Source organism: Hippocampus guttulatus, chromosome 23 (assembly GCF_054856545.1).
Source record: "Hippocampus guttulatus isolate MCC_2025c chromosome 23, RoL_Hgut_1.0, whole genome shotgun sequence".
In the NCBI taxonomy this organism is placed as follows: Eukaryota; Metazoa; Chordata; class Actinopteri; order Syngnathiformes; family Syngnathidae; genus Hippocampus; species Hippocampus guttulatus.
Window position 1 is genome coordinate 21,182 of NC_141283.1, and position 27,892 is coordinate 49,073.

General features: G+C 44.8%; 2 protein-coding genes across 4 annotated transcripts in view; both read right to left on the bottom strand.

The window, feature by feature from the left end:
* Positions 1-9,262, bottom strand: part of LOC147185542 (1-phosphatidylinositol 4,5-bisphosphate phosphodiesterase beta-4-like) — a 30,434-nt gene extending 21,172 nt beyond the window's left edge. For both annotated transcript variants that reach the window (XM_086104428.1, XM_086104427.1), the window contains exons 1-4: positions 8,986-9,262; positions 8,546-8,676; positions 6,616-6,782; positions 4,429-4,478 (exon numbers count right to left, since the gene is read on the bottom strand). The gene's annotated coding sequence lies outside the window, so the exon portion shown is untranslated. The remainder of the gene's footprint in view (positions 1-4,428; positions 4,479-6,615; positions 6,783-8,545; positions 8,677-8,985) is intronic.
* A 306-nt stretch (positions 9,263-9,568) lies between these two features.
* LOC147185543 (1-phosphatidylinositol 4,5-bisphosphate phosphodiesterase beta-1-like) overlaps positions 9,569-27,892 on the bottom strand; it is a 46,604-nt gene continuing 28,280 nt past the window's right edge. Inside the window, exons 9-32 of one of the 2 annotated variants that reach the window (XM_086104368.1) lie at positions 27,238-27,404; positions 25,110-25,256; positions 24,507-24,664; positions 24,351-24,433; positions 24,041-24,125; positions 21,248-21,428; positions 20,708-20,794; positions 20,011-20,081; positions 19,813-19,909; positions 19,655-19,739; positions 19,322-19,446; positions 19,106-19,260; positions 18,695-18,959; positions 18,411-18,515; positions 18,210-18,325; positions 17,563-17,698; positions 17,137-17,190; positions 16,855-17,074; positions 16,593-16,761; positions 15,666-15,742; positions 15,499-15,588; positions 15,354-15,411; positions 15,017-15,103; positions 9,569-11,320 (exon numbers count right to left, since the gene is read on the bottom strand). In XM_086104368.1, the coding sequence (XP_085960494.1) occupies positions 11,102-11,320; positions 15,017-15,103; positions 15,354-15,411; positions 15,499-15,588; positions 15,666-15,742; positions 16,593-16,761; positions 16,855-17,074; positions 17,137-17,190; positions 17,563-17,698; positions 18,210-18,325; positions 18,411-18,515; positions 18,695-18,959; positions 19,106-19,260; positions 19,322-19,446; positions 19,655-19,739; positions 19,813-19,909; positions 20,011-20,081; positions 20,708-20,794; positions 21,248-21,428; positions 24,041-24,125; positions 24,351-24,433; positions 24,507-24,664; positions 25,110-25,256; positions 27,238-27,404 (3,037 nt within the window). In that variant the 3' untranslated portion in view covers positions 9,569-11,101. Of the gene's footprint in view, positions 11,321-15,016; positions 15,104-15,353; positions 15,412-15,498; positions 15,589-15,665; positions 15,743-16,592; positions 16,762-16,854; positions 17,075-17,136; positions 17,191-17,562; positions 17,699-18,209; positions 18,326-18,410; positions 18,516-18,694; positions 18,960-19,105; positions 19,261-19,321; positions 19,447-19,654; positions 19,740-19,812; positions 19,910-20,010; positions 20,082-20,707; positions 20,795-21,247; positions 21,429-24,040; positions 24,126-24,350; positions 24,434-24,506; positions 24,665-25,109; positions 25,257-27,237; positions 27,405-27,892 lie in introns of those variants that run through there. The other variant, XR_015099454.1, reaches the window with a different exon arrangement.

A 27,892-nucleotide genomic window follows, 5' to 3' on the forward strand; every position in this document is an offset into this window, starting at 1 on the left:
CCATCTAGATTGAGACCGCGTTAAGGACGTACTGTACCGTATAGGCGTCGACCGTATTTGGATGGGACACGACGTGTGCAATTACCATTAAAGCAGCAGTCTATGTGAGGATTTACGAGGTGTACGCAGAGGCAGAGCCCCGGCGGCGTCACTTCACCATCGACAATGCCGCAAGGGATTAAAACAACCCGTGCACAAAGACTCAAGCGCGCACTCAGACACAAACACGCACACACACACACCATATCCCACAGGTATCATGTGATGGGACACGGCGAAGTGTCATTCGCTCCCATGTTACCTGGAATAGGCTCTTCTAAATATAACGCAGGCTCACAGACAACCTGATGTTTTATGCAATCAACGCAGAGCGCAGAACTCCACCAAGGCAGATAGATTTCGACCACGAGAGTAGTTTTACTGAAAATTCCTGATGTACCGAGTGATACTACTGTAGGGAGAGCTTTTTTTATTATTATTATTATTTTTTTTTTTACATGAAACATGTCCACCCAATAGGGCTCAGTGGTATGGGTGAAAAATATATCACAAAAGAAATATCTTGGATCAGTCAAGATCGATAATGACTGATTTTTTTGTTGTTGTTTATATCTAATTGAAATAAGAAAAATAATTGGATTTAAGATAAACAACTATCCAGAGGGGAAAAAAATACCACTACACATACAGTATCTGGTAGAAAAATGAATTTTTAAGGAATGTTGTTGTGTACAAATTAACATAAGGTACTACGTTATGTTAACATCCATTTTCTTGAGACGCAACACCTCCTTTTCAGTCTATGTACATTTTTGTTGTAATTTTTTTAGACAATCATGCCAGGTCAATGAACAACCAAACCAACGGAAATTGTGGTTCCGACTTAGCTTCTCTGAGCTCTTTGGAGGTCATAGAAGCCAAGGTGGCAAAGAAGGACGTTTTTTACAAGTTACATCAGGGCTCGCAAAATACATTTGGTGGTCTGAATCAAAAAAACATGGCCCTGTCCCTGGTGTCTGCTGGAATATCAGTTGCCCCAAAAACCCCGTGGGGGGTTATTCCCGTTTCATATGGCTCCTCTGGGACATAAAACGACGGCAGCGCTCTCAAAAGCAAATACCCAGGTTTTTGTCATGCAGCTGCATCCCCACAGGCCCGCTGGGAGTTTTTTTTTTTTTTTTGCCGGATTGGAAAGAGCGGCTTTAAGGCAGCGGAATGGAAGGGACGGTTTATTCTGCTGTTAAATCAATTAAACAGAGGAGCGCAGTGACCTCTTGAAAGGAGAATGAAACACTTTGTGCTCGAGGGGTTGAATGGGCAAAGGGTCTTTGGGGGTCCAAAGGGGGACCGTTTTCCTGCTGAGATCAGTTAGATTTACAACATGTTCTCTTGTTTGAGACAACTGTCACAGCCGTAAAACCTTAGTCAACTGTACACGTTTTAGTAACCTTTCAATGGTCCTAACTGTCATGCAAGAGTAAATAGAGGTGAGCCAGTCTAATAAGAATAAGTCAACAACAATAAAATGCTCTTTAAACACTGCCCTCGGTTGAAAACGACGAAGACAAACATAGGACGAAGTTTCGACGCATAGGGTGGCGAGCTAGAGAAGCAGCCAGTCGACGTCTTGGTCAGACAGTGCAAACAAGAATCAAAGGCTCCACGGCATCCGAGACAAGTCATTGCAAATCGCAAAAAAGCTGATCGGTACCGGCAAAGAGACCCGCAAGGATGGGAGGAAAAATGAAACCAATCCAAACTTCTGTCACTTTAGTAGAGGTTCACCTCAGGACAGGTGGAAAGGTCCAACGTATGAAGAAATAAAGGATGTGCTTGGTGATCCAAAAAACACACAAGCTCATTTGTGAAGCATGGCGCAGGTACCGTCATGCCTCGGGCTTGCATGCCTACTTCTGGAATAGGTTCACTTTATCTTTATTGATGATGGAGCTCGTGGGGAAAAACTAATAAAAACTTCACTGTGTCATCAATGACACAATTTTAACAAAGTTTAAACTAACAGATAGGAAAAAAATGCAAATAGGATAAGACTCCAAATAAAAGATGCACTTTGAGGTCTCTGGTTCTATGCCAAGGTTTTAGGCAAATCCACGAAGTAGCAGAAGAATCTGCAGCAAAGCCTGATCATAAGTGGAACAAATGAATAATTACATCCGGCACGCACTTGTAAAAGCTTGTCAGGAACCAAAGTTTCAATTCCAAGGTTGGAGTGGGGAGTTGAGACTCGGTCATTTTTCTGTTCTTCCACTGAGCGAGTCAGCAAGAGAACACGGATCGAATCATCACTTCCCGCACCTTGAAAAGAACGACAGCGTTTCCTTGTCCAAAAATCAAGTCAGCGTCGCACCGAACGAGTGTTTACTCATTCGTGAGTGATTAAAGGTGAGATGTGGGCCACTGTATTAATAACCGGATGGATAGAAATGTGTTAAAAGGAGGTTAAAATGTTTAAAAAATGACTAGCTGGTCAATGAAAAAAGTTGAATATGATGGTTTGGTTCCAGAACTGATGGCTATTTCTATTATTTCCTATGGGAATTTTTGTTCAAACCCAAACAAGGGGTAGTCCTGGAATAGATTTTTTTTCCGCTGCATATATTGTAAAATAAACAGTGGTTACTTACGCTTTACTTTCATTGTTGTAAAAAAAAAAAAAAAAAAAAGTGGTCCATTTCTTTTTCTGTAAAAGAATTTCTCAAAGTAGCGTTCATGAAATGGCCGTCGCCGCGCGGCGATGCGCTTTTGATTGCGAGCACTTTTTCCATAATGTTCACCGTTTGTTATGACAGCCTCCTAATAATGGATTTATACGCCGGGCCCTGATGTTTGTTTAAATGACAGCGACGAGAAGTGGCTGCTGACGAATATCTGGCGCTGGCTTGGGAAATCCATTGCCCCCCCCCCCCCCCCCGTTTATAATACTCAAATGCAATCCTCGGGTTTTTGTTTTACAAGCAATAAAGTTCAAAGGACGGTTGTGAAAACGCAGGCCATAAATTAGGCTCAATCCTTTGGATGAAAAGCGAGGACGGCGGCTTTGGATGATGCAAATCAATCGGCACGAACGCACCACACATTGATGGATAAATGTTACATAATTATTTATCTTGCTTGATGTACAGTAATAATAATCTGTGCTCTTGCTATTTTTTTTTTGCTGACTTCTACTAAAGAGCCTTTAGCGGGCCGGCTGTGTGTAATAATAGCAATCCAGCAGAGGATGGGACGCCGTCGAGTATTGCGACGTTCTGGAGCGAAGGTCGGCAGTTTAATTGGAAGAGCAAAATTCATTCACGTGTATCCCCACCGTGGACGCAGCCATGGGGGAAGATGGCGGCTGTTCACGTGTGTGGGCATGCATTGAACAGAGCGCTAGCAGAAAAAAAAAAAAGACTTGGGTAGCTATCGTCGCCTTTAAGAGGAAAAAAAAGTGGACGACAATTAAAGCTACGTTAGCACTAAGTAGCTGCCTGCTTGTTTTCTTCTTTGCTGTCATTTCTTAAATGACTTTAAAGATCCCTTTTTACAGGACTTGGTGTTAGACTATGACTCGATAACTTCAAGACATGATTTTAGATGATATACAGGGGAAGAAAGGCGTAAAACACCTGAATGCTACTCACGCCCTCGCAGGCCTTGTGCTCCACATGATGTCATCATTAATGCAGATTACATAATACGCAGAGAACCTCGTATGGGGAGCTATCACTTCCCTGCCTCATTACGGCATCCTTCTGGGAAGCTTCAACGCAGCAGCAGCGGCAGCGGCCTGTTTCGCAGTGACTGTGTTGTCACGGTGCGGCGCATGCACACCACGCCTTGCACATGTTGACGGAAACTGACAAGTCTGTCAAGTTTCTGTATAGGATACACAGTTCATAATTGGTATCGGACAAAATCTGATGGATGAATGAGATGTTAAAGGCAATGGGCAAAATGGTGACTTCAAACCAAAATGGCAGTCTTCCTGCGTGTTTTTGGGCATGGCCTCTCCAGAATGTTTTGTGGGTCTACTCAGACTCGCCTCCCAAATTTCATGCAGCAAAATAAGACTGTTGAGGCTGAATTTTGCCAAATCACATTTGAGTTCTGGTTTATATCAATCTTCGTTGACGAATTGTTCGCTGTCTGCCAAGGTGCTATGTAGTGCAAAGTGAGTTTGGTTGAGTCAAAGCAAAACAAAATACAATAAATTATCCAAACAACGGCTCATATCGGGGAAAAAAACAAACCCACAAGTGGAGTAACTCTTATCTCAAGACACCACAATATGAGAAATGTCATCAAAATGGTGATTTATTTGGCCTAAGAATAATGACGAAGCAGTTTCAAGAGGTAAAGGCCTAATATCCAAGAAGAAAACCCTCCGGTCGTTTAAAAAACAAAACAAACAAAAAAAAAACTCACCAGTTCTGCATCAATTACATTCAGCGGGAAACGCTCATGTCTCGGCCAGCCTGCAGAGACAAAAAAGGACATGCGGTAAGAAGGGGAGAGAATTTCATCAATCACGCCATTGGGGCTTATTTGCCTGGTTTACAGTCGGAAGCTCGCCGGGGAGGAGGCCGCCGGTTCCCGCCCGTCGGGGAAAAGCACAGCACAAATCATAACGCCTACCAGCAGCAGAGTCAGACACGCGCCTTATCAGAGCAAACAGGCAACAATGAAACCTTGTCACGGATGCCGACGTGAAGAGAAAGTATGGAAGTGACTCGATGAGACTGGAAGCCGCTCGCCTGAAGGACAAGCAAAGGAGGCACAGAAAACAGCAGAAGGAGAGAACAAGTCTCCTCTCATAAACGTGCCCCAATTACCAGTATGGATGGTCGACGTGAATGAATAAACACCACACCTCAATTGGTCATACTAAGACTGATGTGTTGGAATATGGCACCTGTAAAATTGAAAGGGGACACCGGTCTTTGCTACTTTGCTCTCGAACATGACTTCAGCAGGGAAGCTACATCCACAAAGATGTCCGGCGTGACACGGACATAGTCATTTATTTCCCTCAGCTGTTTTTCGAACAATTTGCTGTTTTGAGGCAACGGAAATAAAATGGCATCGCACACCACCCACATGGCGCCATCTTAGGGAAGATGGTTTGACGCGAAGAAAAAAAGTTTCTGGAAAATGCTACACGAAGAGTTGGGAGCTGTTTATAGAGCAAATACACCCAGCGGCTTGCCTGCGGGTTATTACACTGAACAAATGTGGAACACTTAATCTGCCGGGTGCACGTGAACAAACACTTGTCACACCGAGCAACAGACATGTTGCCGTTGACGTTTGCTTCAGGAAATTAATCGAAGCAGAAAGGAATACTGTTTATTAGAATTGAAACTGACGAAAACATAGCTGTCATAACACAGGTTAGGGTTAACATACTTCTATTTATAATATCGACCTTTTTTTTGGGGGGGAGAAATTGTGACTTTTTCCCAGTATGATAATGATAATTTCATGATTTTAACCTTTTCATTTAAAACCCTCCATTTTATTTGATGTTTTATGAGAATATCCCCGTGCTTTACGATGTGAAATTATGAATTATTTTTTCACAATTTAACTCTCATAATGTTACGGCTTCATTCTTGTAATATTTTTTTCCCTGACAATATAACTTTAAAATACTAATATTTCAACGTTAAGCCTAAAAAATAAAATTTTCTCTTAACATGAAGACTTTATTCTCATATATTACATTTTTTCCCCTTTGGAAATGTTTCTTATAATAATTCAGCATTCCTCCAAAATTAGAGGTGTATTTTATGGGAATATTATATGTTTTAATTTTTATTTATAATTTATATATATATATATACACATATACACACACAGTATAGCATTTTGACTTTATCCTGGGAATATTATACTTTTCTCATATTTTACTTCCAGTTTCAGGAAAACAACACCAGGTTGGGAGGGGGGGGGGGGGCGCGGACAAAAACATCCTGCAGGGTTCCTCGTATTGCATCCATGATGCTGGAGGAGAGACCTTAAGCAATTACACCTTGCATGCAGCAGTATTGTATGGGACACGGACACACACACACACACACAAATGCATAGCACCTCCGGTAAACAACTTGCTAAAAACAAACACTCCAGCAGCCTTTGCACGGCGGGCACCGGCTTTGTCATTGCCCGGCTGCAGTCTGCCTCTGTCCCGCTACACGGCTAGCTGTGCCTACCCCCACCGCCACTACCCTTACAGACCGCGGAAACATCAATACTCTCCCCCTCTTTTGCATTTAAAGCCCCCGCGCGCTTACACGTACACACGCATCGAAACAAATGTGTCACGTTTTTTTTTCTTTTTACCTGCTAACGTTTCAAGCTCCGCGTACGCTAGCAAGTTAGCCATGAGCGAAGAACTGTCTCCAGCTGTGCGTGGAATAAATGTGACGCGAGCTATTCTAATCAAGTTTTTTTTGTATTCTTAAAAAAAAAACACGAGCGTTGCATTGCAAAAAAAGATCTGCAAAGGATCGTTTAAAACAAGTACGAGTAGCGCTAGCTTCTTAGAAGATTCGCAAGCTTTTAATGTGTGTTTTTTTTTTTTTATCCACGAAGAAGAAGGATGCTGAGTACCCAGAGGAGTCCAACAAGCAGTCCAGTGCGGCTCGTTCCCTCCCCAGCTATCTCCTTTTGGTCTCCCCGCGAGTGCTGCTGCTGCTGGTGGTGGTGGTGGTCCCGGTGCTCGTGGAGACGGAGCAGCGGACGTCCGAACCACAAGCTGCTCTTCTTTTTTTGTTATGCTTGATTGTAAGAGAAGGGGGGGGGGGGGGGGGGGGAGAGAGAGAGAGAGAGAGAGAGACAGGGGGGGGGGGGGGTGAATGAGTGCGCGGAGAGTGAGTCATCCAGCCCAAGCACATCCAGCTCCTCCCTGCCTGTCTAACAGCTGACGAGTGGAGCCGCCGTCCCTTGATCCGGGCAAACACTAAAAGCGCCCCCACCTTCCACACACACGCACGCACAGTAGGCTGCACATGTCGCCAAAGAAATACAGTAACCAATTTCTAATGATATGCAAGAAATACAGTAACCAATTTCTAATGATATGCGTGGGAGCAAATGGTGACAACACGGATCATTGAAGCTTGGAAAATACAGCCCCAATAGTGAATTAGTAGAAAATGTGCTGCATCCAGCACAGGAATGTCTTGATCCCATCGCCAGAAACTCTGTCTTAGTTATGTTCTACTACTTTGCTGTATCCAGTCTTGAGTTGTTGCAGGGGCACTCTCAACACATTTAAAGCAAGCTTGTCGCCCAATGTCAGAAAGGTTGATGTATTGACTACGTTCTCGGGATGTTTTGCTGTATCCGGCGCAAGGTAGTTTGAGTCTGTTCGGGGAACAATTAAGTCGTAATAATTTCAAGGCATTCTGGATTGACATTTGTTTTCTGGGTGATTTGCGGGTATCTTGAGCTGATGCAGGGTTCAGTGAAATCTCGAAAGCATTCTGAAGCGGAATGAGCCACCAAAATGAGGAATGCCAGAAAACGATGTCGTCGTGATGTTGAAACGCTGCTTTGCTGCATCTGGCATAAATCATGATTTGGCAACAGCAATGTTCGAGATTGTAATATTAATATCATACAGGAGCTGCCGCAACGGCAACACAGGCCACGCCCATCACTGTGGCTGTTGAAATGACATGGAAAAAAGGCACGCGCGGGGGGACATTTTGGAAATGCTGTGACCTTGAAAACAAAACGTGCGGTGTCGAGAAACAATTTGTAAGGAATTGTGGTGGAAAAACAAAAATCATTACGTAATGATTGTAACCACTGACGTTTTGCATGCGGACAACAACAATGAGTCACTCCTCCTGCAGCACAAACTATACCATAACACACACACACACACACACGAATGCAAAGTGACAATGTTGCGCGAGCGGCTTGACGGTGGCGCCGCTAGGCAGGCAAAAAAATCTGCCGCTTAATTAACATCGCAGAATATTGGCGCAGCAAACAAGAGTCAGGACAATGGCTGCAGGTTATTAGGCTGAACCAATAACACATCGCAGTCACGCAACAGGTTTGAGGACACGTCACACATAGAAAGGTACTCGCTCGTCACATTGTCACTGATCTGTCGAACTGAAAAGTTTTTTTTTTTAAGCTTTTCCTTTCAGTAAATAGTTCATCTTTCAGACTTGTGTGACTCCAAATTATTGTCTGCCAAAGTTTTTCAAGGCTCCAAAAAAGTTGTGGTTTTATGAAGAAAAACACAACAAAAAGCTTTTTTTTTGGGGGGGGGGGGGGGTTGTTCCGGTTATACATTTCACATCACAATTCCCGTGCTAATTCTGGTATTTTTTTTTTAAAATATATATTGTGACATGTAAATGATTGATTACGCTATACTAACTAGCTGCAATATTTGGCACAACTGCACTGTGCATCACAATGCTCAGTACGTAGGGAGAACAAAGCGCATGTATGGAGAAGACAAGATGTATCATGTGTGGTGCGTATGCTGCATCCACTTGTGTGTGAATGTTTGTCCTACCTTAGTAGCGGCGTGTTGAAGAGCCTCATTAACGTCCACTCCAAGGACACCTCGTTGCCATCCTCCGACTGCGTTTACGTAACATGCTCAATCTTGTTAAAACTGGTCACGCCGATCGTTAGGGGGGCGACCTGAGAAGGGAGGGGGGGCTACATATGTTGAACACAGTTTATGTTTGCGACAGCTTCCCAGATGAACCAAAAAAAAAAAAAAAAAAAAAAGTGAAGTTATGCTAATATCAAGGTTAGGGTCCCAAAATGGGCTTTGGAGGTTTCAAACGAAGCTTTTCAGACAGCAAAAGCAGACTATGATCACGGGATTTATCTGTTCCTGGGTCAAACCGTGGCCATGATCAAAATTTCATGAAAAGTACAGAGAGCGTTTCAAATCACATTCTGAAATGTCATGAAATGTAAATGGGTAAGGAATGTCAAACTCACCCTTCACGGTCTGCAGCATGTGCCTGGGACGTGAGTCTCTTCATGTTGGCGGATATGAAACAACTCACTTTTTCTTGAAAACCATACTCCTCTACTATTATTCGTCATCACAGAGGAAAAAAGGCCACGTGCAGAAGGTAATCCTTCAGACGCTCACTGAGCTGAAATCTCTCATCCGCTGCAGCAAACAATCCAGGCAGTGTGTTTGCAGCACAGTTCGTCCGACAGTCGCCTTCCTCTTGGGAATTCTTTGAGAATTGTTGTTGCCAAGGCAATGGCAGGAAGTTGGTGGTTAAGGGCTTCCCCTTCTCCCCAGGCACACACGGAAACACCACCCCCACCCCAACCATCATCAGTGCAGCAGACAATGTACACCGTGTCACAAGTGTCCTTATGCAACCTTTGCATTCGTCACTATGGCGACGTTTATAATTATACGGCGTAAGCATGACAGCTGGTGATCACGGAGGACCTTAACAGGTTTTCTTAAAGGTGAATAAACGGCAAACACCATCTATCGATACATGGACAGTTTAAAAAAATAAATAAATAAATAACCAAACCAAAATTCACCCTTGGAATGTACAATCATAACAGCCACATTTATTTTTAATTACAGACAAAATTCCCTTTGTACGATACTGTTATTTGATCTACATCATATATTAGCCTCTAAAACACACACACACTACAATTCCAGAGTGCATACGCGTTCAAATGCAAGAGTGCAGGAGTGGCGCCTTAAAATCAAAGTAGTCAGTCAAGACTATGCATAAATTAGTAACTTAATGAATAAAAATACTTCCCCCCCCCCCCCCCTCTCTTCTGTGATTAAAATCATATGCTGCTCTTTCACAAGTGTTACCCTGTCAGTAGTGGTTACCAAAGTATTCAATATTACGCAGCTTATAATAGTAACAGCGGGAAAATCTCTGCAAAAAAAAACACAAAAAACAAAAATACTAAGGCAAATCCTGCCTAGCAACAAACGGCATCTGTGACGGGGAAGAGGAATCTCGACAATTCCTTACCTTGCTACTAGTTTTAGGGTTTTTTTTTGTTTGACTGTGCTATCGCATTGTCTTGATCATTTTGCTTCATCTGTAAAATACTGTTCCAGTCCTGAATTAAAATAAAAATGCAGCCATAAATGTAGATTCGATCAGTGGTTGGAAAACACTATGAAATATGTGCCTTGGTTAGCAAACATTTCATTACGATATTGGTGTAACCAAAATAAAAATATGTCAGTCAGACACCCTCCCCCCCCAAAGTGTTTTTAATTGTCTACACTAGATTGATCAAAAGGGCCATCCTGGACTACTTTTGTCTAAATTCAGCTCCTAAGCTCATTTTCTTGAAATCAAAATGCTACTTATGGTGCCAAGGCAGTGGCGGCTGTTATTGCTTTTGCCGGAGCACAAAAACAGCAAATATTTTTTTCAGAATAAAAGAGGATGGGCCCCCCGCCCTCCCCAAAATTGCAAAAGGTGAATTTGCAAATATCAGATTACAAATATGCAGCTTGGCCTTCACTGTACAAGTGTGTTTTCCCCAAAAGCATCCTGCATGTTTGAATATTTCTCTTAATTTTTGTAAATCAGCCCAACTTTTCAAATCAATCACTACAGAGGTACCATCACATGTACAGTTAGTTTGAGTACATGCAGAAACTGTACACATCCTGGTCAAATTAAACATTGCACAAACATTGATCAAAGCTTAAAACGGTGGCATTTAAAGGAAATAGCAGCATCGTTCTGTGAGAACAAAATAGAAAAAATGAGATTCTGGGTAAACCTTTTCTGTCACAAAGTCGGGAGGTGAGCGCTCAGTGCAAAAAAAAAAAAAAAAAAGTAGGAGAAAAGGCCGACCAGACATCACCATGAAAGAAAATCAAAATGTGCAATAGTTCAAGTAAGTTATTCCTTCAATAGTTAGTGACACAAACTGTGGCCGCATCCAAATGGTGACAACACCACACAGGTGAAATACAAATACAACAGGAGTACTATTTACACGGTGGGGGGGGGGGGGGGGGGGGGGGTGTCTGGATCACAGCTACTCACCGCAATGAGTCTTCAGACCAGTTCACAAACACAACCGCAGTCCACCTTTAAAGGGGCGTGTCGTAGACCCGCTCCAGCGAGGCTTCCTCTGTGTCGTCCTCCGATTGCGAAGTTTTGTGGTTGAGCCGCTCGGCCGCGGAGGAGGACGAAGCGGCCAGGTTAGCGTCGCCTGGCTTGGCTTTGCTGCCGTCCTGGACGAACTCCTGGATCTCCACGGGCAGCCGGCGGAACTTATCTTGGTACTCCTGGTCCAAGTCACTCTGCAGCTGGGGATGGAGAAGTGGAAAGTGTGAGCTCCATGTGAACAACTGCAACATTTTTGGTCAACACTAACCTGAGACCCACCTAACTCTATAAACCCTTATAACCCACCGACTCCCAGATCCGGCGTACATATGCCCATATTTGGAAGTGGTTGCTCAGCGGTCGGGTGGCACGGTAGTTGACTGGTTAGCATGTCCGCTTCACAGCGCAGAGGTGCAGGGGTTAGATTCCGGCTCCGGCCTTCCCGTGTGGAGTTTGGGTGTTCTCCCCGTGCCTGCGTGGGTTTTCTGCGGGTAATCCGGTTTCCTCCCACATTCCGAAAATATGCATGGCAGGCCGATTGAACACTCTAAATTGTCCCGAGGTGCGAGAGTGCTTTCAAAGCCCCGCCCAGCCCCATCCAATGATTACACATGACAGCATTCATTTCACCGCGTGCCAATGATTGCTTTAATGCTGATTTCTCTGTTTAACTACCCGAGTGGCTCCCCCGGGGAGCAGCGTAATTAAAAGAGCAACGACGTCGCAGTTTTCTGGCAAGCCACCGGCATTGGAGCTGAGCTGATCCAAAAAACACATTGCACTTTCGAGACAAACTATCCAATTTTCAACTTCATGAGATTTATGGACACTTCTGTGGCCAAGTAATGGCAAAATGAAGTCGATAAGAGGAACACCCCCCGCCCCCGCTGGCTGGGAAACAATGTCTATGTGACATGGATGACCACAATGTCTCTTTGGGATTCCATCCATTCTCTGCCACTTATCCATCCAAGTCAGGTCGTTTATCAGTTCCAATACACATATGTATTAAATAAACAAAAATGGCAAACTAAATCGGAATGAAACAAAAGCCGACATATATTATACATATTAATGTTACAATTGATATAAAATACAAAAAAGGCTAAATATAATCCAAGATATAAACTAATAAACTATACACAATACAAATAAATTAGCCATAAATTTAAAAGCATATAAAATTTTAAAAGCTCACTAAAAATAAGAACCAAAAGAAAAAAAAGAAAGAAAATCCTAATTCAACCAAAATTCAGTGATCTGCTATTTGAAGTGACATTGTCATTTGTCATTTTCGCAAATCATCTGTAAGACAACACTCATTGCTGAAGTAAAGATTGTGCAAGTCCTCCTAAAAAAAAAGAAAAAAAAAAAAGACTGATTTTGGGAGTCTCTGCAGCATCTCAAGGTCACCTTGCACGCCCCGCCCCTCCCCTCTTCGTCTCTACCTACCCCCTCCCTTCCATCCTTCTTTGCGTCTCACTCTCAGTGCGGCTCTCACACAGCGGACATCGAGCTCATCACATCACAAGCAGATGGCAAAAAAAAAAAAAAAAGCGCCGTGCTGTGTACTGCGCATGACCTACTTAGGGGGTGGGACTATGCAGGCGTGTGTGACTGCGCGTATGCACACGTGCAGTGCAGCCTTGCCTGGCGCGTGGCGCCAGCAGCCCCTGATTAAAACTGTCATCTTTCGCCCCTCTGATGACACCCTGGCATATGCTAAGGGAGTCGGAGGGTCTGCGCACCACACAGAGACATGTGCGAGTGTGTGTGTGTGCGTCACAAGTGTTATCACAGTATCTGTGATAGAACTAGAAACTAACCATGCTTTAGTTTAGCAGTGGGACCACAGTATGACTTTCCTCTAAATGCCTTCATGCATGAAACAAGGTCAGAAAGTAAAGTTGTGTCTGCACTCTGACCGACATTCGCATTGGACGTCCACCAAGTTCCCAATGTGCCTCCCCCCCTCTTTCAACATTAGTCAACAAATGTGTGCGCGCTACACACCCCGGGCGCACGTTTCCTAAAATACAACAAGCAGCATGACCCTCTTCAGCGGCTGTCCTCCTTTCGAGGAGCTGTCGAGGGAAAGGGAGAAGCTTGGCAATTTAGCATCACTCATCTGTCTAGAATACCTGAATGGGGCACATTTGGAGACGCTGCCATAAACGAATTTGATAAACGAACTAGAAGTCGCATAAAATGGTTGCTTCAAACCAGAATAGCTGATTTCAATTTTGGGGATGGGCCTTTTGAGACTTTTAGTGCGTCCTGTGACTGATTGACGAGTCCATAAATACACAAAACACAGAGGCTGGACAAGAAAGCCTTCCTTTCTCCAAACACGTCGACAATTAGGCTCGAAAAGTACAAGCTTACTTAGAGAAGATAACAAGAGAGGATCATCATCAAAGGAGAACTCTCTTATTCATTGTGTGTGTAAAGGTATCTCGGCTGAACAAACACCTTTTGCTTCATTGATATGCTCAACGTTATCTGGCTCCTATGATGAAAGTCAACAGTGGCGCCCGAGCGAAAGAGACAAATGCTTACTGAAACAGAGGGAGACACTTTTCACAAAGTGCGTGTGTGTGTGTGTGTGTCCTTCCCTGACTTCACTTTCCCTTTCTCTAAATTCTCTCTGCAACAGCAGGAATGTAGAAAAAAAAAGAGCAGTCATTCCCACCATAAAAGGAGGAGTTCCAAAGGGAAGCTTAAGATAGGACAGTTGCTCAACTCATTACTTATAAATGGGGTTATACTGGAAATGCTCTGTTTGATGTTGCTGCAGATGTTTAATACAACACCCCCCCAGATTATTAAAGAAAAAGAAATGAAAGTAGAAACCATTATTTGTGGAAAAAAAGTATCCATCCATCCATCCATCATCTGAGCCGCTTTATCCTAACTTGGCTCGCGGGGGGTGCTTGAATTGGTCTCAAGAAAAATCTAGCAAATACTTTGAAGCTCGCGGAACTTCAGTCTCACATGAAATGACTTTAGAGGTGCACGCCATAGCGGGTGATCAACTTTGGAAATTCCCTGGAATGCGTGCACACACACACCCACACACACACGCATAATGACATGAACTCAGCAGCCAAAGATGCTGCAGATCAAAGTCTAAAGCGGCCACCATCTTGACTCACTCCAACCTGTTTTTGACACACACACACGCACTTCTGGGACTTTCTCCCTCCTCAACACAGATGGATTCACTTCCGAATTAGCAAATTGCAGAGTGTCATGAAGGATGGAGGAAGGGTTACTGGATGGAGGGGGTGGGGGGGACCAGAGTTGCCGTGACGACCACATATGTGTCCGCGCCGCGTGTTATTTCAAAGCTTGAGCAAAGAGACAAAGACTCAAGCAAACACATTGATGATAAGACATGTTCGTACTCGACACACAATCGCAACCAAAAACAACATTGCGCAATCACGTACAATTCAGGTTCATTAAAACTGAGGTCTCGGCAGAGGAAAGTTGTGCGTGTCAAAATATTATGAATAAAGTTGTATTTTATAAAAGGCAATGTTGGGGATAAAGTTGCTGGGGTAAAGCCTACACTTGCATTACAAAAAAATAAAATACTAATTACAATACAAGAATAAGTCATAATTTTACAGCGACAATGATTTTTGTGTTTCAATGTATTTACGTCAACACTTGTATGCTAGTTATGAAGGTTAAAAAACATTTGATGGGATTAAAATTTACCTTGAAATGAATGATTTCTACTTTGGAGGTGAAATATGTTTTTTGGGTGCGTTTGCCGTGGGAGTCATTGTGGTGATGTCACCATTCGCACCACCTCTTCCGGGGAAATTGCACTGTGCAACACCCATCACGCCGCACTCCCAGCAGAGGGTAAAATGTTTTTTTTTTACCTTTGGTCTTTCATCCAAAATTTGCTGTCGTATGTCCTTGTGTTTCTCCTGCAGTCGCTCCTGTCGTTTACTCTGCGCATCCTCCAGCTATACACACACACACACACACACACACACACAGACACACACACACACACACACACACACACACACACACACACACACACACATTTTGTTCATAAATGCCGTCTTATTTTAGTGAGATTACCAAAAATACAATAACATGCACTTATGAAAAGGATATTCGAAGTCTCTCTCGCTCTCTCTTTATATATATACAGTATATATATATATATATATATACAGTATATGCACGCATTGCGGTCAATACTCTTACCCGTTTTATGTACTGCACCACCTCATTGACAAACGACCTGTTTATCTCCAGCTTCTCTCTGCAGGGAACAATGGCAGCACCAAATCAGTCATTTCTTTGTTTACAACGACACCTTGTGGTCACATCGGTATACTACAACACTCACTCCTCGGTGACGTTCTTGTCTTTCGACTTGGCTTCGCTGATCTTCTCTTGTCTCTTTTTGTCCATTTTTTTCTTAAGGTCCTTCTTCTCCCTGCAAGGAAAGAGCCGGCAGGGGTTGAGATATTTCCTGCGGTTTGCAATACGATGAATGCTGAATGATGCGCTCACTTTTCACAGATGTCTCTCAGCTTTTTCACCTGCGCACCGTGACACTCCTCGGCCAGGACGTTCAGTTTCTCCACTAGCTGCACGCAATCAGAGAAAATGATCATGCGGTGCAAAAAGAATTAAAGCTGCAGGAATAAATGGGTTATCATTTTTCAGCATTTTTCGGCAGAAAAAAATTGCTGGTATTTTCAGCGCAACACAATCAAGACAAAAAGTCTAAATTCATGGTGATTTCACGTTGTCCATGTGAAGTTGACAAGTTGTATTAACAAAATACTGAGGAAACTAAATCCAAAACAAAGTCATGACAACAAAAATAATCCAAAGTAACGAACAAAAACCATGGCTGAAGCAAAAAAAAAAAAAAAAAACTAACAGAAACAATGACCCGACACAGAGCGATCGCGCCGGGAGTCCAACAACGAATGACACAATGACCGACAGCTGTGCAGCTGCAGGCGGAGCCCTACAGTGCCACCCGTTGGTCACAAACAAACATGACAGTTCTCGTGACACAACGACCAACAGGTTTGCGGCTGCAGGCGGAGCCCTAGGGTGCCACCAGTTGGTCACAGAAATAGTCAGGATGACCCAAAATGGCAGACACTTCCAGTCACTTTTCAGGCCTTGCTTCTTGCTACTTTCTTGTGGGTCTCCTGATGATAAACACGCCTTCACTATTGTTCACAGAGGCCTCATATTAGGCGTGCTGCAATCTGACTTGATAAGAACTGACTTGGCAGCGAGTGCAGGTGAAGCTGAGCAGAGGAAATTAATTTATCCACAACAGACACGCACTGCAGAATTAATTCATTCCCCATGTGTGTTTTTAATATGGGCGATGAGCATTCGGCACACAATGTACTGAGGAAGAAGCCAGAGATTTCTTCCTCAACAAGATAGAAAGTGCATTTGTAAATGCTTCACCTGCTTGATGTGCTCTCTCTTCTGGTACTTCTCGCTGTAGTACTGCTCCTGGCGCAGCGTGAGGAGCTGCTGCTGTTGCTGCTCCTTCAGGTCGGAAAGACGCTGGCCACACTCCTGGTCCAAATCGCAGAGCTCCCGGTCCAGCGTGGACAGCGACTGTTCCGACCGGCTGCACACAGACAACAAATTGGTTCTGGAGATGTTGCGCAAGCCAGAGTTGCATTCGTTCCACGAGGAGTTCAAGAGGAAGAGGGCTACCTACCTTTTCTTACCATCTCGTTTGTGGCTCTTGTGCAGGGCACTGCGCCTTCGTTGCTGCTGACTCTGCAGCTCGCCCACGCGGGCCGTGTGTTCCTTGATGAGCTCGGCCGTCTTGCGGTGGTGTTTGCGCACCAGCTCCTTCATCTCCTTGTACTGCTTTCGCTGTTCCCGTACAAAGCCCTTGAGCTGTTTCAGCTCCTCCAGCGTCAGAGCTTCCACTTCTAAAAACGCACAATGATGGTGAGGAGGTGAAGTATTAAAAAAACAAAAAAGAGGTTCTTACCCGTGAGTACACTCTGGATGATGTCTTCAGTCTTCACAGGTGGCTTCAAAGAACCTAAAAAGAATGATGAGACATTTGACTTCCCCATCCCAATACGAACCCCAATGTTTCTTTACCCCTCTTAGCCCTATATTTACTGTATGTATTCCCAAAAAAACCCCCCAAAAAGTGTCCCAATTCTCCATAAACGCGCTGCATGTATTTTGACAGAGCCAGAAATTGATGTCACCCAGCTGGAGGTGGTTCAGGAAACACGTGATAAAATCATTAACCATAAACTATTTATACTGCCCATCTAAAAATAAATACACATTCATAAAAAAAAAAGATTCAAAACCATAACCTATGCTTGATACCCTCTATAGGCAATGGATGGTATTAGAATGCACAGGTGTACTTAATAAAGTGTCCAATGGCGTTACCGACCTGCAGATTGAGACTGATGTCCAACCAGCGATGGCGGCTTGGGGGCAATTGAGGTGTGGCTCAGTCCGTTCTCTGCTGGCACCGCGGCCCTGGGATCTGTCTTGGATTCCGAGGGTGGGTCGCTGCCCGCCTCCGCCTGTCCGTCAAAAGAGATGTGACACCGCCACCTTCGTAAAAAAGTCAAATGTCATCATCCCGGTCACCAATAAAACTTTCCTGCGTGTTCCGGAACACTCTGTCATTGTAACGCCTGTAACCCAGAGCCTGCATATACTCATCCATCTCCAATACGAAGTGCTCTTATCTGTTCACTTCCGTGTCCTCCCGTGGCCTGGCATTCATCTCAGCTCACTTGGAGACGGTTGCCATGGCCACACTACAAGTCACATCAGCTAAAGGGCGCCCCCCAGAGGAATGAACCTCAATTTCAGTTCGCACGCGAGTCATGCACAAAAACTTGTATGAATTGTCAAAAATCAATCTAGTTTTATTTTGAAAGGTTGTATGAATATTAGATGCACTCAATCAGTACGGAGAGAAATATGCATGTGTTTTTGTTTTGAAAAGTTGTGCTTCTTTCAACCAATCAGCAAGTATAGGTAGTGCAATATAAAGTACGAGTGCTTTTATTTTGAAAAGTGGCTTACCTCCTTGTCGGCCTCATCGTCCCCGCCCTCCTCCAAGGTAAGAGCAGCCAGCTGATTGGCTCTCTGCTCCATTAGGTTGACGTAGCGGATGGGGTTGGACAGGGCTTCAATGACATCTGAGCATGGAGGACAGACACTGTGATGATGATGATAATGATGATGGGGCCGGGTTTGACAAAACGTGTCCGAGGGAGCGCTCACCGGCAAACGTGTCGGGAACATAATCTTTGACTTCCACATACACGAAGAGAGCAGGAAGTGTCAGAGTTTGGTTCTTCTCGTTCCTCAAGTTGATGTAATGATAACCTGCAGGAAGAAGATCCACGTGGAGCTTTGAAACCACAATACGGTACCAAAACCTTGACTTGAAACACTAATCAGGCTTGACATCTTCATTTGAAATCCTAACCCGACCTAGAAACCCCCTATAAGGCCTTTAAAGCCAATTCAACACCCTCGCCCTTTTCATCCCAACTTTTACCGACCTGGCCGTATGGCCGAGACGGGTATGATGCGGTGCCCTATGAACTTGCCGCCCTCCTCAAAGACGGCAATCCTGAGCGAGGCCAGTGTGGGCAGGACCACCTTCTTGAAGACGATGGGCTCCTCATCCCACACGGGATTGACGGCGTTGCCCTGTGATGTTTTGGTTTTGAAGGCTTTGCGCTTGGTGTCCACGGGAAGGCCGAACATGTCGATCTCCACATAGGTGCCCACCTTCTTGTCCGACAGGAACTGGCCCGAGATGATCTAGAACGGGGGAGGCGAGGAAGCCATAAAGGCAAATCATTGATGCCCCGCTAAATATGGAGCTAATTTCCTATATAGTTGTATCTCGAGTAAATCGTTCAGCCCGGATCCAGGTACCACTGCATATGGTGGTTCTATTGGTTCACCTTGACAGAGAGCGTGTTGGCGACGATCCCATCCACGGTGCTCTCGGTGAACGGATCAAAGTGCTTGTCGGGCCGCCTCATGAACTCCGGTTTGAGCCGGAAGCCTGACTTGCCATTGTACTCGTACATGCCCAGGTTGAGCTGCATGGAGAGATCTGCACGCGGGGGCAGGAACAGGATCAGAATCAATAACGCAACAGGTTGTACATTTCTTACCGATGGTCTGGAAGTTGAGCGCCACCAGCTGGCATCCGGCGTTCCAGAAGAGTTGAGGGTTGTAATTGGAGGAGTCCACTCGGGTGCCTTTAGGGTAAATCCTGCTGAGCTGCAATTTGTTGTATCTTCACAAAGCAAGCAAGGCTAAGGATAACAAGGTTCACACAATACGAATGGACTCAGCTATCCTGATACCTTGGCGTGGAACCCTATTTTGACACCCCAATTATACATTCACTTGAGTTCAATTAGGTAAATCGTGTGGCATCCGTTTTAGCTCTCGAATCCCTTTATGCATGGAAGAATGTGCAAAAGTTAAATAAAGAAGGATACTCAACAAACTCGACGGGAGATTTGGTGAGCTGCTCCAAAGCTTTGGTCTCCACAAAGGACGACATCTGGTAGCTGCGACTGGTCTCTGAAGGCACACAACAAATGAAGATGCACAAAGTCCAGAAAAAACAAAACAATCATCCTACATGTGACCATACTTTTGGATGCCTCAAAGCTGTTAAACTTGACAGGTTGGATGTAGATGACCAAGTTGGACATTTCCTCCGTGGCGAATGCCTCGCTGCCCGCCGTGCCCTGACAATAATGCACATGGTCAAAATGCTGACATGCTCTCGGTAATGCATGCGCGTTTTCCGAAAAGGGGCACTAGGTGGCAGCGTCGGCACGGCACCAACCTCGTCCATGGATCCCTTTTTGCAGTCATCGTCGTCTTCGTCCTCGTCCTCACTTTCAGCCTCCACCTCACCTTGAATGAGGGCCAAAATCACATCAGTTCATACTATATAATATGATACAATAATAAAATAAAAATAATGCAGTTAAAAAAAATGCGGAAACGCAGGCCCAGTCATGCACAGTAAAATGCAAGCGCAGAATGCAGTACTGCATGAGTGCCAAATAATTCCGATAGTTAAAAACAAAGTCGACAATAGACTGTAATTTGAGGGGTTCGTTGCTTTTACTGGCTAGCTCTACTTTACGAACGGCAAAAGGAGAGAGAATCGTTTGAATGCAGTTTTATTGAAAGGGAGAAAAAAAGACGTCTGCAGCACAGCACGTTCGAGAACACACCTCTTTTTTCCGGATACTAAAACACTTCCGGTTTCCTTCAGCCAATCAGACGCTCTCAACATACACATGTTTCAGAAATTATTAAAGAGAATATAATTTAGGTAACTTTAATATCAAAGACAATACTATAATGTTTAAAACATAAAATGATAATAATTAACAATTTAACAAAAGCTTACATAGGCTAAATCGCTCTTCTACTCTTCTTTTTGAAACCACTACATTGCACCCCCCCCCCCCCCCCCAAAAAAACAAACGAACCCCCCCGCCCCACACTTCAAATAATCCTCCATAACTCACCGATGGACTTCCTTCCCTGTGGCCTCAGGCAGAGCTCGGCGCCCTCTACTGGCTGGGATGTCTCTGTCACATCCTCCTTTGTGGACCCTATGCCGAAAAAAACAAAACAAAACGCTTTTCCAATGTCCTGAGAAACAGCTCACAATGAGATTTTGGGTTTATCTGATGCATAGCTAAACAGTGCGACAGTGTGCCGCGTGCAAAAGCAAGTCAAGTAGTTCTATTACTGATCAATGAATAACTTTACTCCCGTAATAATACACCTCTCTGCGACCAGGATGCTGTCCCAATTTGTACTTTCTGCATTTTTATTAAACTGGAGAAACACTGCTCCAAGATACACATGTGTGATATGTATTCAAGGCACCCAGGTGGGCAGGCGGTGTCCGTGTCCGACAGGAAGTATATGCAATCCATTCAGCTGATGGAGAGGGCAATGAAAGTGATGAATGATAAACAATGAGAGCGGCGTTCCTCCACTGACCGCAGCACGTTATAAGAGCGTCAGTGTGCTCATATGCATGCATGCGTATGTGCTACCGGCTCCGGGCGAAGAAGGCTCGCAGACGCTGGACGAGTCGCTGTAGGTGTTCGACACCTGCTCCGACAGCTTCTTCTTGGCACTGCCGTCCGACGACGCTTTGAGGTGCTTCTTCTTGTTCTTGACCAGAATTTTGCCCATCAGTTCCATTGGGCTGGGTAGAGGCGCACCAGATTCCAACTAGATGAGAGGGCGGCTGCTCAATTAGCAGGCATTTTAAAAACTTTGAAGGGAAATAAAATGTGCTGTCGATAAGTGCTTGCGGAAGGTAACCGTTTTGAAAGACCGCTGGCACGATGACAGTGCTTAGAAATATTGATGTGAGTCACGACACATGAGCTGTAAACCTTTTTTAAACCAACACAACCATCAATCTTTCTCAAAAGGGAGTGCAAAACAACAACACAACAAGCAGGAAGGTGTTCATTTTTCCTGGTCTTCGCTCCACCTTTGCATATGAGATTTGATGCCTTCCCGATTGACATTCTGGGCATGGAGTACATTGATTTTGACCTTAAATTACTTGGGGAAGTTCAATTTAACTTGGCCGCCCCACATGCCTCAAGTGCTTTTTCTCTCGCAATGAAAGTGTGAGGCATCAAGAAGAGATATCGGATGCCAACCCGCCATCTAAATTCTAAAACAAGGCAAATAATGAAAGAATCTGTTGATGTCTCAAAGTCGGACACATTTGCAAGTGTCCTTGTAAGTGTTTATTACGAGAGAAACGGGAGACTGACTTTTCCTGTCACTTTTTATATCATTGTGTTTGCGTCACACGCGGTGATAAATTCAAGTGGCAGATCGGGCCGGAGAAAAAGGAATGACGTCAAAGGACGCCGTTAAGAGAGAATAACAGATAGACATTAGCACTAATTGTTCGGGGCGGGAGAAACAAGTGGAAAGGCAGCAGAGACGATCAGAGCGAAACGCCTTGACATACAAATACGACATGAGCCAATTTGAACTCAAATAAAGTCCAGCAAATACCATTTCACCGCACTAGGTTGAGTTTTATATTTGAATAGGCTGTGATACAGATGCTATTTGTTAACAGCATTGGAAAATTTAAGATACCTGATCAAATATATGAATGAGCCAACTTGGACAATTTGAGGAACCTCTCTCCATTGACTTAAAGGCAACCCGCGTTGATGGTTGACAATACGGCAATATTTGTGATGACATTTGAGGATGCGGAAGGATTGATGCGCTCATTTTGCTAGCCTCTCAGTCTGTTTGCTTTCCACCCAAACGTGTTGAAGCGAATACACTCTGGAAATTTGACCAATCCAATTCGTTGCCAAAGAGGTCGTTTTCAAAAACCCTGGAAGCCGACTCAATGACATTTCCCTGGAGTGAATTTGATGGTAGGACCAGCAATCATCTTTATTGTCACCGCCAGGCTCAGCTGGATCCAATCGGGCCACATTAGTCTATCTGCCGCCACCCGCCTCCCCAGCAACCATTATCCAGGAAATCCAGAGCGGATATCATATTGGCTAAGTTGTGCACGCAAGTGGGGGAGGGACGTGTGTGTGTGTGTGGGGGGGGGGGGGGGTTCGCTCGTCATTGCCATCACCTTCTCCCCACAATTATACAGCCACTGGTCGAAATTGGACTCCGTGACATCACGTTCTGCGAGCACACGCACTATCCCCCCCCCCCCCCCGCTACATTCCCCCGCTTTATCCCCAGTGTCAGGGCTGACTGAGCCCCTCTGCTGAGGGGAGATAATGCTTCTGCCCGCTTCTGAAAAGACGTCCCCGCTGGAGCAGATGGAAACAGGGAGCGTTGTATACACCTGAAACAAAAATCGTCACGCGATGACCCTGCGCCGGTGCACACAATGACGTGTTTGGAGAAAAGAGGACGATATGGGTGACAATAGGCCACAGCCAGCGTTGGCCTGGTCGCCATGGCAACAGGAGGAGATCTTGATAAGGGGACGCCAAGAAAAAGGCACGTTTAGCTGACATTAGAAGATGCTTTTGTTATTCCGATTGGTTGCGGAGAGGTATAATGGGCGCTAAGCGCAAGCCTCACAAACCTCACTTCGTTCACTTTGCATCGGAATGGAAACTGTGGCGGCGTTTACAATGGACTGCAAGGAGGCATGCAACTTCATGTGCTATTTTTACTCTATTAATGTTCCACTATTCCATGTTGTACAATAGCTATTTACATTTAATCATGCAGACATGCTGTGTCGGCATGCTAACTTTGCCAGCCTCTGGAACGTCACGTTATCTACATTACGCTGCAACTAGGTCAAATATAAGTCGGGTATGCAGTTATAATGAGGCGTTAACTTTGACTGCCTGGGTAGCTATACTGCGTTGTTATAGGTATTTAAATATCGTCTCAAGTCCACAATATGTCACGTTTGGATTGGAGTGTGGGGACGTGTTATGGGAGAGTTTGGTTACAGAAGGATAAAAAGCAAGCTTGGGCCCGGTAGCCATGGCAACAGAAGTGAGACTGATAAGGGTCTGCCAAGAAAAAGCAGCGCAAAAGATTATGCCGGCCGCACTTTGTCGTCTGACCATTTAATCGCACGCGGCCGGCGAGACGGTGAGCCCCTTGTGTGATATTGGCCAAGAAAGAACGTGAAAGATTCAAAGGCGTGTAAACAGAAAGTCGCGCATGAATGTATCGCATCTGCGGGAAGCCATTTTGAAGTGTGACAGACGCCCAACACGGCTCGCAAAATGCGACACAAACTGTCAATACCAGGCCATTATGTGAGACCATAATCTGACTGCGTGTGTGTGTGTGTGTGTTAGACTCACAGGATACTTTTCTAGAGGCTCTGTCAGCAAAGCGTCGCCAAATATCGAGCGGCAGTACTCGGCCATCTTGGCCTGCTGCTTGGGTCTGAAAAATGAGAAATGTTGTTACTGATTGTTGAAGGAGACCTTCGAGGAACACACTCAGGAAATAACTGATGACTATAATAGCAATAGCTAATAACTGCTATATTGGGTTAGTTTATTACATACAACAGTTGTGCGTAGCTTAGCATCCAGATGATCCCGAATCAGTTATTGGTACGTTAAGATCCAATTATTACATGTTACACGTGTTGCTTGCCAGACTTACGAGTCCACGTGATTCTCGAAAGACAAGATGACAGGGAAAGGTGAGGTCCTAAAGGCACATTCTGCAATGGCCTCGATCACCTCCTAAACACACGACGCCTATCCATTAGTTTACAGATCTTGTTGAGGTATCAGCTTTGTTTTTCTTGGCCGGTACCTTAAAGGAGACCTCGGAGGTCATGGTGAAACCGTGGGTGATGACAGGTTCTTCTTCGGTGGTGCGCCCCTTCCAGCAGTCCAGCTCAATGCAGCGGCAGCCGGACAGAAGAACCTGCTTGTACATCTCCACCGAAGAGCTGCCTGCCAGCTGCCCCGCTACACGAAATACAAAACAACATCCGCTCAAAACCTGATCGCATTTCAGCCGCCAATCTTGTCGTCGCAGTCATATCGTACGAGATTCAACAGCTTTCTTATTTCCGCATTATTCCGGCCATTAACTCATTCACTCCCAAAGACGTTTTTAAACGTCTTTTCAGACTTGGTCTAGAATTGGCTGGTACTGAATGAGTTAAGGAAATTCAGGAAATTCCCTATCAGAGGAGCCCCGGTCTGATCCACTTCAAAAGAGAGCGGCCGACAATGAAATTGAATCACTAAAAGGAGAAGTCTTAACATCCATTGAAGTGAGGAGAAGAAAATGTTTTGTCTTTTTCTTGCAGTTACAAGGCACAGCAGAAAAGTTCATGAATAACAATGAGGGTGCGTATGTGTGTATGTTTACGTGCGTACGTGCGTGCGTGCGTGCGTGGGCGGGTACCTGTGAGGTAGGTGTTGTGAGAGGAGTTGATGAAATAGTGTGAGAGGGGAAAGGTCATGTCTTCACTCTGGTCCAGCTTCTCTGGGGGGATGATGCTGTTCTCCTCGCCGTTCAGGTACCTGGCGAAGCCCTCCACCGAGATCTGACCTGCACAACCAATTGGAAATCAACATTCTCACACGGGGGGCGACCAGAAGACAATTTTCAGGATTTTCTCATGCGTTCTGCTGAGCACGCGCACACGCACATTCTGATGTGATGCTAAATATGCAAAGTGATGCGTGCGCTTGGGGGTGCAGCAGGCCACTTTACGCTAATTAATGCGGTGCCGCCCTCTGCAGAGTCATTTCTCTAATTAACGATGGGCTGTCGTCTGTGAAATCGCAGCTTTCGGCATCGTGGCGGGGGGGGGGGGGGCTCCCCTGGCCACCAGGAGGTTCTAACCCCTCCAACTCTCCAACAACTACCTCGGCGTTCCCAGGAGACAAAACAAGGAGAAACGGCGTTCACGTCGTCAACATCTGGAGGTGCTCGCCCCAAAGGAGGCAATTTTTACCAAAATAATCCGATTTCAACCGCATGAAGTGATGAATGAGTTTCATGGCACGGGTTCTTGAAATCTTTTTGCGGGTCTCCTCATGATGGACTTGTCGACCAAATTTGAAGTTGTTCAGAGAAGGGACTTCAAGCGCTGAATTTTCAAACTCAACAGAATTTAATGATCCCTTATTAAGTGACATAAAGGCTTCCTCCCAGTGAAAATAAAGACGAGTGGTGTCCCCCCCCCCCCATCCTTTAACAATGTTAACATCCAAGACATTTCAAGAGCTGCTAAAATGTATGAACTCGACGCTACTAATGGAGGAAGAGGTATGGATAAAGCAGACGTCTGATCCCGGATTGGGGAAGCAATGCATGTGCACCTCACTGGACACAATATTGGCGCCACAGTCTGATGCAGTGGCAGGCAAACCTTTGGGCTTGAGGGGCCACATTTGGTTTTTAAATCAAATAATAATTCATGCTAGTATTTATACATTATTGCAGATTTACATGGGCATTATTATCATTAAAAGTGCAGCACATGTCAAGGCAGAAATACAACAGGGAGTGTCCTTGAGGGCAGTGAAAATGGGGGGTGCGGACGAGTGCGCGGATCCCTCTGCCAAGCAGATGGTTGCACTTCTCTTCCGGCGGGATAAATACTTCGCTCGGGGCAAAATATGTCATCTTTGGGAGTGGGAAGGGCGAGCTTCCAAGGAGCAGGAGTAAACACACACCAGAGATTACAGTTGAAATAACATGCTTTAGGGGTGATGAGAGCAATTTATTGCCCAAGCCTGATGACATAAGATACCAAATATATCAAAGAGATTAAAAAAAAAAAAAAACATCAAATAAGCTCTGACACCCGGGACAAAAAAATTGGTTTGGCTTGTCATGAGAGGATCGATACTATCACCGTCTATCTTTCTATGTTTCCATCTGTCTACCCATGCATATATATCTCTGTTCCAGAGATTGTGCAAATTGGTCTGAATGGTAAATTTCCAGGATTAAATATTCATTCCTAGCGGTTAAGAACTGCAATAAATGATTCATATTATTCCGTCATGTCACTATGGAAAAAAAAAAGAAGTAATTCTTGACAGAAGGCGTCCTAAAAATACATACTCCCGCGGAAAAATGTGTGGATGCCGTCACCACGAGAGAGATGATGTCTCAGTGCTTGGCAGCGGTCTATTGATGAGTAGATTTCCGCAGATTATGAAAAGCCTTGACCTTGATGGCGGTTGAGTGCGGTTGCTCGTGCGCAGGCTGACACCGGCGAAGACTTGAGAGAACTTCATGATTCACGGCGGCGAGGCCATCTCGCCGCTCATTCATGAATTATTCGCTCACTCGTCACTTCTGATGGCGAAAAAAAAGCGGGCAGGGGCTCGCGTGCGCTTCATCATACACCAGCTTGAGTTTACTCGCACTCCTTTCAACCGAGCAGGTGGTCCAAATCTTGTAAACATTGCTCCAAACGTTCCCCCACCGATGATTGATTACTTTTGATCATGCAATTGTCCAAGAGATTTTGTCGCAAGATACCATACACGCTCTTGGATGAATCCCTACTCACCGTTCTGCGCAAGTGCAGCGTTGGGTTCGTATTTATCCAGCAGCTGTTGGACCTGCTCGGGCTTGAGAGGCGGGTACAGGATCTCATTGAGTCGGGGGTCTCGCTGCTTGCTGTTGATGAACTCAGTCATCTGCTCCACGCTAAGGTACGGGTGACTCTTTGCACCCCTGAACCGCAAGGACAAGAAGGGGGAGACGTAATTGGGGGGAATTGAAGAAAACGTTTCAATCTGACAATCAGACAATTAGCCGTGTTTAGCTCATACCAATGTCTGGCTCACCTGGGGCGTTTTTTTTTTTTTTTTAATCTGCTCTTTTAAGTGATCAGCAAAACTCACAAAATGGAGCCCATAAATATGGATTGCATTAGCCTGATTATGGAAATTTAGAATGCACATTGGAAGCGTCTGAAAACATGACACTGGCGACGTTAAGAGAAACAGAAACACTTCCTGTCTCGCTCTTGTATGCATTTGAAAAGGACATATGCAAATTCTGCAATTTTGACGATGAAATCGTAGACGTGATTGGATTAAAAAAAATAATCAACATTAATTTGAAATAAATGTATTCATTTATGCTTCAGCTCTAACGGTACGTTCCTGGCAGAGACTGTTCCTGACTGTTCAGCATCCTTGACTGCTCTCAGTCAAATG